Here is a 12,368-nt window from a genome sequence, read left to right on the forward strand (position 1 = left end):
AAAACGAAGGCAAAGCAGAACACTTTTGACAATTGCTCTAAAGGGATTAGGCGGTGTTTGTGGTAGCACAACTCCCTAGTTTATTTCAGGCGAAGTCTTTAAAACAGCCGGAGGCAATGACCTAGATACCAAGAGGTGGGAGCACTCACAGTCGTCGAACACTGGTTGTCAATAGCCAACTGCTTTTGTTCTACAGTTGGACAATGGAAGTACTGTATCGTATTGATACAGTCAGTCAAGAAAATATATTAAAAAAACATTACCTGAGGAAGATGTAGGCGATTTGGCATCATTACCGGACAGATCATCACCAGAGGAATTCTTTAGAACATCTTTCTCGAAAATCAAAACAGTATAACCGCACAAATTATTAACTTTAATCGGAGCTTATTCGCATGCTGCCACACACTATACGCGCACGCGCAAATGATGATGATTCTTCATCAGATGAATCATCATCTTTGGGCCCTTTGAGAACAGTAAAGCAGCATCCATATGAGGAGAGGCTTACAAAATGGGGGGGGGGGATCAAATTGAGGTGTAAAAGGCACTGATGGGATAAAAGAACGATTCTTGCATTACCTCCCTAGATTGCTGAGTTTGACATTCTCATGACGTTGAGAAATACTTCCATTTCAACAGGAGAATCTTTTATGGGCCCTATTGACACGATGGCTGACTTAAGTGGTTTCGGGAGTGTTTGTTTTTTTCCGAGAAAACAAGATATACTGACGCCTCACTGTTTTAGTAACATCGGACAATTCCAAAGAATCCAACTCGACAAGAAGTTAATATGTCCTATAGATCAACTTGCGTAATTGTTCAAGAATTGGATTCCCACAAGTTTGGACTCTCACAGAGGGCCAACACCAATAATCATATGTTTGGACAATTTACAACGATATGCAAACGATCTCTCTGTTCTCGATTGCAATTATTCAGAAAGGATTCAAAATATTTTCATCAGCTGGAAAAGTAATAGCTATCATCATATGGAGCTATAAGCGGATCGTTCTGCAAGTGAATAAACTGATTTACCTTGCAGAACCGAAACTTCAATTGCAAAGGCATCAACAATCTTCGAAAACAAGGGACATGTGGATGAATGATCTCCATTATTATTTGTACGTTGAAAAGTACTGTAGCCATTCCATTTTGTATGATAATTTTATTAGAATCAAGGAACAGTGAGTCCTCGTTATAAAAGAAACAGAAAACAATGCACATTTATGCACCGAAACATTCAAATATTTATCACATTTGCTTACCATTTTCTTTTGGAGGCTGAAGATTGTCGTAGTCTTTGGGATTGTCCGGCAAAATGCTGTCAAATTCAAGGCTCTCTTGTCTGAAATGAAGCATACGTGCTTTCATTTAAAAGAAACACAAACATAATACAGAAACAGATAAATGAAAAGATCCTAAGAGCTTAGAAGAAATAAGTTTATATATAACTGAAAAAAAATGTCGCATTTCTACAAAATTCGAGACAGAAGAAACCTTTTAGCACACGAGCTTTCCTTGCATTAATGTCCATAAAGGTGCGCAGTCATGATGACACAATATTTTCTCAAAGAGTAGTAGGACACACCTCTGATACTTGTTAAGATATCAGTGACTACAGATGTCTTAACAGAAGGTTTTGTTGGATTTTGAGTGATAGAAAGAGATCGTACAAAGTGATGCTACTACGCACTGCTTAGGCAGATAGTTCATAAAGGGTTTGGATTGCAGAATATTACCTGGATGCTTCGTCCTAACAACGATGTTTGGAGGCAGACATGCCATGGTCCTGGAATTCCCTTCATGCACAGGACCCAGATAGTTGATTGTGCCTTCTATAATCCTCATTGCCATTGACCTACGCTAGTATTTCAGATATTTCTGTACTCTGTTTCTCTATGATAATCTCTGAGCCAAGCTAAAAGGATTGTTGCCACCCGATGGAGGAACAACACATAGAAATCTGACTTGGATGCCATGAAAAATGTTTTCCATGTGCCAGAAGATATGTTCATAGCGCAACTAACAAATCCTTCAAAGTCCCGGCAGCAGATAACTGCATTGAATGGGATTTATGAAGCAAGATATAAACTGCATACTTCTGTAAACTGGCGCCTGAAGTATTTCCAGTCTCGTCGTGAATAGCAGTTCCATTTCACAACTCTTTCCAGAACTCTTATTCATAAAGGTAGCAATCAAAGATGCTATAACTCGAATGAAAACTTCTTCATCCATTCACCCATCCTGCAATTTCTGAACGCCAGTTGATCACTGGAATTATGAAACATTTAATATCAAAAATAAAAGAAAAATTTTAGACTTTGGTGAATATTAATCGGTCCAGTCACATTAATAAAGATGATTATGAATCTTCAGATTGTGGCACTGTCATCAATATTTATCTCCTATGATTGCAGCAGTAGATATAGAAAATAGTAATGATGCAAGAAAGCAAGCTTATATAGCATCAGCCAAAAAAAAAAAAAAAACCTACACAGTCCTCCGTATGCTCCAAGAATTTTTCTAGTTCTTCCTTGAACTTATTCAACCCACCCACTTCCACAACAGATGGAAGTCTGTTCCAACAATCAACCACCCGCTGGCGGAAAGAAAAAATTCGGCACATCTATCTTGCAACCATCCTTTCTCAACTTGAATTTATGCGCCCTCAGTGTGTATTCTCAGCAAGCGGAAAAATGCCATTAATATCCAACTTACTCAATCCATTCAAGGTTTTAAACACCTCAATCGAATCTCCTCGCAAGTGCCTAGTCTGAAGACGCTGCAATTTGCAGAACTGAAACCTTTCTAGGTAAGGGCAGCCTTTTGTTCCCTTCACCAGTGTGGTTGCCCTTCTCTGCACCCGTTCAGGCAGATCTACATTGTTCCTAAAGTGAGGCCTCCAGACCAGTATACGGTACTCAAGATGCGACCTAACCGTGGCCTTATACAATGGGATAATCACCTCCTTATCCCTGCTAGCAAAGTTTCTGTATATCATTGACAAAACTCTAGGACAATCCATACTTTAATAATTACAATATGTCCAACTCCTTTTGTCTGGTCGATCAACATTGTACTGATCTGAATAACTAACCATAAGATGCCTTATGGTTAGTTATTCATCGTTTGAAATATAGTGACAAAAACTCTGTTTTAGTGATAAGCAGCTGGGAACTGAGTGAATCCTTTTACCTAGTGATTCTTTTTACAATGTTTGAAGATTTTAGCAATGCACCACGTAGCAACAACAATACAAAGTTTGGTGAAATAAATAATAAAAATATAAAAAAAAAACCCACAGATAAATTTAAGTGGCGGTTTTTCTATTCTGTGCAGACCTTGAAAAAGAACTGTATGGAGACCAACGTGTTTCATATTAACAAGGTCCCTCTTGAATACATAAAGTTTAGGAAAATAAATAAAATAGACGGGCTAGTAAGTGTATTAAGCCTGTATCATGAATGTAAACTGTATGTATTCTATGATTGAATTTCCTATTTTGCTGGATGAAAAGCCGAGTTGGTTGGCTGTTGTAAGGTTTAGGCGCATTACTAACTTAGGCCATATTGCCCATAAATCTGGAAATTGCGTGTTTCTGTCATCGATTTGTTGTTTGTTTTTCCTGTAGAGAAAAAACCACTCTTCTCTTGCCGAAAAAAGGTTAACTCAGCCACATTGTGAAAAAGATCAATGAAAATTCCTCGCGTCATTGACGGGATTCGAACTCAGATCTTTTCCATCCGGTGTGGGGAAGGGCAGGGATTATACCAAACGTGCTACCCACGAGGGCAATAAGCCAAGTTTCCACAAGGGAAATCATGCTATGTCTCGCAAGACTAACTAATTTGTCCACGGTGTGAATCAATGAAAATTTTCTCCATGCAGGTAGTAACATAAGAAGTGTTTTTCCACTTTAGCCAGCAATTAGAATTGAACATGATGTTTAAGAAAACAAAAATAAGATGTCCAGGATTAAAATCATTCTTTAATTTTATAAAAATTTAGTTTATTCTTGTTCTCAAGCTTCTAGCAAATTTCAATGCCACGCCAAATTTCAGTTATTATTTAAGGTAATCAAAATCGGTTTGGACACTGCAAAATAGTTCAAAATGGGAAATTGAGCTGAAGTAAGTATTATTCCTGTCCAACCCAACAGTGGCCGATCTAATGGAGCGCAATATTTTATAAGAATGGTGCTGGACTTAGTATTATTCGTGAAGACTGTGGAGATATCATTGGTCTTCTCGTTGCAGGAATATTATTCTATCAGTCTGTTTTAACCTATTTAGAATCTATGGGGGAACCAACGAGGGTCTTCTCACTTCATCCGAACTCACCAGCCTAACTTTTATTTCTGTTCTATTCCTTCTCTACTCTTTGTGTCCTGAAAACATCAATTTCACTTACTCGCTATATAGCAGTTATGTCTCATGCGAGATGACTATATGACGTTGTTAAAAAAGGTATGTTAAGATACATTTAGAAAGCATTAAAGATCACGGGGAAAAAGAAAAAGAAAGCATGAAATCCATTGAAGTGATACCATATTTTTTAAACAGATTTCTGGCGTCAAATACATATATGAAATAACCATTCAGATTCTTTTGACCGAAATTACATTAATTATAAATTTCGCGAGCAAATAAGCGAGTTCTAATATCAATCATTGTCTGGAAAATGTTCAAAAATAGTCAAAAACTAAAGTCAAATGTGACGAAGCCCTGTTTATATTGAAAACAGCTACCTTTTAGAATCCGATCTAGCAGCAAGCATCCGAGAAAACTCGCTCCAGTTAATGGCAGTAGGTGGAACTTCTGTGCCCTCAGACACGAGAAACCTGGAATTAAGTGCAAATTAGAGTCGCTGTGCCACAAAGAGAGAGAAGAACATAATGAATTTCCTTTTTACACACGGAAATAATAAGTAATAGGACTTCCGGTCCTGAACCAAAGAGATGCTACATAAAATGAAATAAAAATAGTTTCTTTGCAGTCTGTCGAAGATTCTTTTTTTAAATTTCAGACGCAAAATAAATTTAGCATGCAGAATCGTGTAGGAATTTTGTGAGCTCACCGCATATAATCAGCAGTGCAAATAGTATTTAGATGAGAGTTTCAAAAGTGTGAAAATAAAACACCATCTATTTCGCAGGGTTTTTTTAGATTTTTCGTGTTGATGTTATGGTTACAATTGTGTGCAACGTATATGTTACTGTCCGAACATGAATGTGTGCTCTGTGGAGATAAGAACTCGATAATGAGATGAATTTATTTTTGTGTCCACAGTGATGCTCCGAAAACTTTCGTAATACGTCAATTAGATTTGGACTCATACAATTCAATTCGTCTTCGGCAATTATCATACTTATTTTTCCTATTCTAACAAAAATCCAATTAGGGAATGGTTATGCAAACTGTGGAACGCATTCTGGAACTTAGCGTTCATTATCGAATAACAGGAAAGAGTCCGTTTTAATTTTAAAAGGATATCTTGGACATACGATTGTCCACCGTCTACCAAAGTCATGAAACACTTTTAGTTATAAATAAACGTATTTATTTAAAGAAAGTCTTGGTCCACCTTTGGCCGTAATAACCTGTTCAACATTTAATGGGTTCATTCAATCCAGTTGTTCAGCTGGATTGAAGATGGAACTCTGTACTGGTCACTACAGTGTTACCATGTCGTTCTTTTCAAATTATAATTAAATGATACGTCAAAATATTTGCATATATTTTAGTCAAACACGATTTACTGCAATAAGAGGGGTATCCCATGATATTCAAAAGCATTCTGTAGTATCAACTGCAAAGGAAAAGCCTTGGAGGGACTAATTCTATACATCACAAAAATGTTTATGTGGAAATCAATATAACGTTGGGAATTAATAAACTACAAAAGCTACGCATTGCCATTTTATCTCATAAGTGTGATAACAACTTTAATGAAATATCAGTCTCTTTGATATCTCATTTAGAAATCCCAAAGTAATAAAACTAATATCAAAGACTTCTAAATTGAAATCCAAGAAAGGAAAAGACTATATAACTATAGATGCTTTATGCAAGTTAGTGCTTGTGGGATGGAAACTTTTAATGATGAAAAATATTTTAGACGTAAACAACTCTAACAACACACAAAGATTGCTCGTACCACTGGGACTTCACATGGTGTGAAAATAAATTATGTTTACTGCGTCTTCTACCATTGGAAATCAGTAAACACGGCAACATTAGGACGAAAATAGGATGGACAAACTATTCTCGATTGTGGAGTGCTGAATATCGAATGTGATGCTAAGTTATTATGCATTAGAAATACCATGTTTTTTATACTCGCCAATTAGCATTGTCAGTCAGACAGACAAACAGATATATAAGCAATGAGTGGTTTCAGTGTTAGTCGACTGTAATTAGAGGCTACCTTCGTGAACTTCTAATTAGACTCAGTCTACCACGCAACTAACGACCAACTCTCTCGATAATTGTACTCTGATTGTGGCAGTGCATTCTTCACTTTCACATCAGATAAAATAGTGATTATGTTATCGCTAAAGTAAGACTGCAGTGATTATACAGTATATAACTTGTATTCTCTTAATTAACTATGTTTTCAGTTAATAAGTTATAATAATCACTTTATTGATTATTAGAAATTCTTATAACCATAATGGTTTATATGATCGTGGCGAATCCATTTCATTTTCTTGTTGATTACATTAATAGGGTGAGTAGAAAATTATATGATCTTCATTGAGAGCATGTTCACACCAGATATTTCTCAGCTTCTGAACTATTATATTTGAGCTCCTATTGAACTGATTCCCATTTAATACCTGCCACTATTAATAAGCAGGAAGCACCGGTGGGTTTCATGCAGTGTCCAAGAGTTTATCATTTTTAACCACGGAAATTATAGATAACCCGTGATATAGATTATAGAGTTTATCCACAGGAATTTTAGAAGACCACATAAATCTGTCGCATATATCGATAAAGCATCAGGAATCGAGCCATTTCCCATGACAATTCGGTGGATGTCTTCTTGATGTTAGCTTTACTTTCGTCAGTACTTTTTATTACTAAAAAGTAACTAGATACCTGCATTTTCAAAGAACACTTTATCGATTCAATATTTAATAATACAAGTATGTCTGCCCATCTAAGGCCTTACACATTGTATACTCTGGTAAATAAGGTTCTCTAGGCAAATATAAGAATCCGTGATTCTTCACTGCATAACTCAGCCTTCCAACGTTCCAGGGAATCATTATGATGGAGTTTTGTATCAGAAAAGTCAACCGTGTGCATTACTGTGACATTTCTTTATGTATTGCAGCTCTTCCATAAAATCGGATGTTATGAAACCCCTACGCTAATCGTCCTTGTACTAATATCAGTTTCCGTGGATTTTCTGATGAGGGCCTACGGGATTAACTAACCACTCTGAGCACCCTCCGATTTCTTTCCATATATTTTTGCGGTATACCAATGTTTCTCAGATGTAGTAGAACAATAACGTTTCAATTTTGCGATTACATCAGCCATAGGTGATGTAAGGTGTTGTACACTCTTTGGCAAAAAAACAAACAAAATCGTGGCGTGGATTACACTAGATGTCTGAGGGAGTTTAGCTCTGGAATTGAACATTCTTCCATCAGGTTATTTGTCAGCTGCTGGATTATAGTCGGTGGGGAACTGCGAAGCCGAACTACTCTTTCCAACATATACCACACATTCTCAACTGGATTCAGATTTGGAGAATTACACGGCCAGGGTAGATATCAAAAACCTTGGGAAGATTCCTCGAACCATTCATATACAGCTTTTTCAAAGTACATAATTGAGTTGTCGTCTTTAAAGAACCCCATCGTTGGTGCAGAAGGCTCCGACCATTCTATTGTATTTCATTGATCCGCTTACCAAATCCAAGGGATGCATTAAGAGGAAATTAATATTTTATTGTGCATGTTTATATATTGCAAACTATAAAATAATATTATACTTCATAATATACTCGCATTTTATAGTTTATTATTTTAAACGAATCTGAATGTTTATTTTTACTTTTTTTATCCCATTACTTTTAATTATCAGCATACAAATTAAGTTATTTCTGGTTCTTTGTGGTTCGTTCTATTTTTATGCAATCAAAGGTTGGATTTTTCCAGTCTATTAATTTTCCTTTGTTTCTTTAAAAAGAGGAGTGTCATTTAAAATTAGTGTTAGGTTGTTTTAATTTCTCATCTGTTTAAAAGTATTGTATACTTTCAACCATCTGCGATTTCACTAACACCTGGTCTCAACAGAACGTTTTAATTATCATAAACTCTTTACACTAATGACAATTCATGGTGAGGTGTTATAAGACAATGGACAACGAGTGACTAAGGCTCCCTTACCTGTAATTTTAATCAACTTTCCATGAATAAAACATCATGGTGATTCATAGAGCTCTTCTGACATCCTAAAAAATTCATTAACGAAAGAGTCCAAAAAAAACCGAGATTGACAGCTACTTTCACGATTGTTCTTCGCAAGTAAACTCGAATTTAAATTAGATCGCTCGTTTTACATCCTTTATACTGAGAAAAGCGATTGGATAAAAGCACTTTGGGAGTTTAACAAAATAGCAAAAGGTACGCTTGATAATCTCAACAAAATACCAAAAAATACGCTTATTAATCTCAACAAAACAACAAAAGATACGCTTGTTAATCTCAACACAATAATAATAAGAGACCATTTCTTAATTCTAACAAAGAAAGTCAAACAGACCACTTCTTAATCCTAACAAAATACCAAAAGGTTCTGCTTGTTAATCTTAACAAAATACTAAATGATGCTGCTGATTAAGCTTAATAAATAATAAAAAGATACCTCTTGTTAATCTCAACAAATAACAAAAAGATACTGCATGTTAATCTTGACAAAATAACGAAGATAAGCTTGTTAACCTCAACAAAATAATAAAATATACCGCATGTTAATCTTAACAAAATAAATGTTCTGCTTGTTAACAAAGTAACAGATATCTCTTGTTAATATTAACAAAAGAACAAGAGGTGCCGCTTGTTAATCTTAACAAAATAACAAAAAAGAGACCATTTCTTAATCCTAACAAAATACCAAAAGATTTTGATTGTTGATCTTAATAAATACTAAATGATGCCGCTGATTAAGCTTAACAAATAACAAAAAGATACCGCTTGTTAATCAACCAACTATTTAGTAGTTATAAATTGGCATCATTACACTTCAAACACTTCATAGTCCATTTCACAAATATAGGTGGTCTCAGTTCTAATCTCAACGATGTCCATTTCCACTTGCACTCTGCCAAACCCCATGTACTTTTTCTGATAGAATCTCAGTTATAGATTGATTCAACCACTGCTCATCTCAGTTGCCCAAATTATTCGCTGTATGATTGTATGATTCGTTTAGTCTCAAAGGTGGTATTTGTGCATATGTCCGTTCTGATATTCCCTGTCAGAGACTTGGCAATTTGGAATCTCCTCTCTTTGATCTTCTCTGGCTTAAAATCTCTCTACCTCATTGTGGCCGACCGGGCTAGCCAAGTGGGTTAAGTACCTGCCCGGCAACCCAAAGGTCGCGGGTTCGATTCTCGCCTCGGGCTTGGATCAAAGTACTGCAAAAACCTTGGGAGGTGCAATATGGCCACAGAAGCCGATGCGCCAACAACTACCAAATCAAAAAAAAAAAAAAAAAAAAAAAACCTCATTGTGTCAAATTCATCTGTTGTCTCTACCGTTCTCCCAACTCCACTAATCACTTGAAGCTCTTTGACTTCCTCTCTTTGCAACTTCACTTTCTCCAGTCCAACTTTCCTAACAGTGAGGTAATTTTGCTTGGTGATTTTAATGTTCACAACTCCAGCTGGCTTCCGTTTTCCAGCCACACCGACCCAGCTGGTCGAGATGCTGAGGCTTTTGCAATTACTAATGACCTAGCACAGATTGTTCATTTACCTACAAGAATACCGGACAATCCTAATCATACAGCCAATACGCTTGATTTTTTTCTCACAAACAACCCTTCTAAGTACACGGTCGAAGTGAGAGGTCCTTTAGGCACTTCAGATCACAACTTGGTGATTGTCTCTTCTCCAATGGAACCTTTATCTCATGGCTATTCTCAACCTCGTATTGTTTGGCATTACAAGAATGCAAAATGGGATGACCTGCGAGATTTCTTTTCTTCTTTTCCTTGGTCGGATTACTGATTCAAAACTTCTGATGTCAACATTTGCTCATATCGTGTCAGTGAAATTATTCTTGCAGGAATGGAATCATTTATCCCACGCGCCACTTTAAAATCTTGTCCTTTATCTAAACCTTGGTTTTCCAATAAATATGCTAGGGCTGATCAAGAGAAGAACGTTGCATATCGTAATTGGCTTGTTTCCAATTCTTCAGTTTCATTTTCTGCCTACACCAAAGCTCGCAACAATTGTAAAGCAGTTATTAATCAGTCTAAAAATTGAGTTTGAACAGGCTAAGAGTAGAAACCTTGCATCTTGCCCTAATGGTAGCCGAGCATTCCGGTTTCTTGCCAAAGCTATTGGCCGCAACTTTTGCCCATCTCTGCACCACCTCTGTCAAAACCAGATGGGTCTGTTGTCACTTCAGCCAAGTGACAACAGAACCATCTGGTTCTGTTGTCACTTGGCTCAATGCATCCTGTGGTCTTCCGTCAAAAGGATGTCAGAAGGATTTTGACGAATCTTGATGCTAAGAAAGCTCCAGATCCCGATGGTATTTCTCCACTTGTTCTCAAAACGTGTGCTTCTGAACTTACTCCTGTTGTTTGCCACTTTTTTTCACTTTCTTATTCCAAAGGTGTTTTTCCTTCTGCTTGGAAATTTGCTCATTTCCAGCCAGTTCCTAAAAATAGTGACAAATCCCTCCCATCTAATTATCGTCCCATTGCAATTACTTCTACTCTTTCTAAAGTAATGGAGAAATCAATTAACCACCAACTCTTAAACTACCTTGAAATCTTCAGTCTGATCAACGATCGCTAGTATGGATTCCATCAGTATCGATCCACTGGGGATATTCTGGCTTATGTTATGGACAAATTCAATGGAAATTGAATTTGTCCCATTTATGGACAAAAGATGTGTTAAGTACCATCACTTGATTAAGGAACTTTGGGTGTCCACAGATTAAAGATAAAGTTGGAGATCTATAGAATATTAGAACTAAATAAAGCGAGTTTTATTTCAGTTACTTTAATTTAATCCGGGATATTAATCAAAAGTGGTGTCCCTATTGATATCCCATAGTCGTTCTTAATCCGAAAAAGAGGACAATAATTATTTTTCTTCGCATGCACCTTTATTCTTTCTCTCTCTCGCTCTCTGTTTCTCTCTCTGTTATACTATTAATGGCAATTCTATGCTTTTTGTTTGATTTATATTTTAAAATTTTTTATTCACTCACTCCCAGCATCTGTTTAAAATAGCAACGTACCTTGTTGTCCAAGCAGTCAACAGGAATATGACCGTCGGGAAGGATCCTGGAGATGACACCATGGCTGTTCCAGACAAGTTCCTCATTCATGGATCTAAAACGTAAGAAAATAGCAATGATTCCAAATAATATGGACCAAGAGGCCCTTGCGCCAAAAAACCCAAATACAACAACAACAACAACTCGAAAAGGTCACATGACGTATGTGGTCGTGCATAGGAAAGCGCGTTGTAAAGTCCTGTGACCTGACTAGTGAACAAATAGGTTACTAGTAATGGAAAACGGACAGAGTGTCGCGTACATCAAAAGAAGCATGGTAACAACTCAATCATTGCCCACTTCACTCCAGTTATTGGGGACAATTTGGTCAATGATCCAATATTTACCTTTCCACCTTTCAAAACTTACTTACTCCGTGCGATGCTGTGTCGGAGTAGTGATTTGGGTTGACAACAGGGACAACACGAGCACAAAGTCCTAATAAAGAGCCAAGCAGTGAATATCTTTAACAACACGGTAAAGAATCAATAAATTATAAATAGAACAGTGTCCTTCCAGCTAAATAAAATTACACAACCCTTGCTAATATGTAGTATCAATGCGGATGTAAACAGAAATGTTATCTGATGAAGTCATGACTAAAGTTGACTCCTTACGTTTCTTAGAATAGAAATATGGAAAAGAATTTTGTTAGGTTGATTGACATTCATCTACCCAATGAATTGTAAATTTATCGCTACATTGTTATTCCAATAACGAAAACCAGCTATTTCATTTTGAAAACAAAATTGATAAGCTAACCAAGTACAGTATATTTTCTCATGATTGTCAGAAACAGAGGCAGTCACAATTTTATTCGTAATAA

The 12,368-nt window shown here is 36.5% G+C and overlaps 1 protein-coding gene across 2 annotated transcripts in view; it reads right to left on the reverse strand.

The window, feature by feature from the left end:
- Positions 1–12,368, reverse strand: part of LOC150090280 (glycine receptor subunit alpha-2-like) — a 121,960-nt gene that overhangs the window by 19,423 nt on the left and 90,169 nt on the right. Inside the window, exons 3-5 of one of the 2 annotated variants that reach the window (XM_090369061.1) lie at positions 11,504–11,597; positions 4,751–4,843; positions 1,269–1,348 (exon numbers count right to left, since the gene is read on the reverse strand). In XM_090369061.1, coding sequence (XP_090225187.1) covers positions 1,269–1,348; positions 4,751–4,843; positions 11,504–11,589 — 259 coding nt within the window. In that variant the 5' untranslated portion in view covers positions 11,590–11,597. The remainder of the gene's footprint in view (positions 1–1,268; positions 1,349–4,750; positions 4,844–11,503; positions 11,598–12,368) is intronic. The other variant, XM_090369062.1, reaches the window with a different exon arrangement.

The sequence above is a fragment of the Mastigoproctus giganteus genome, chromosome 2 (assembly GCF_048544385.1).
Source record: "Mastigoproctus giganteus isolate SK-2022 chromosome 2, ASM4854438v1, whole genome shotgun sequence".
Lineage (NCBI taxonomy): Eukaryota > Metazoa > Arthropoda > Arachnida > Uropygi > Thelyphonidae > Mastigoproctus > Mastigoproctus giganteus.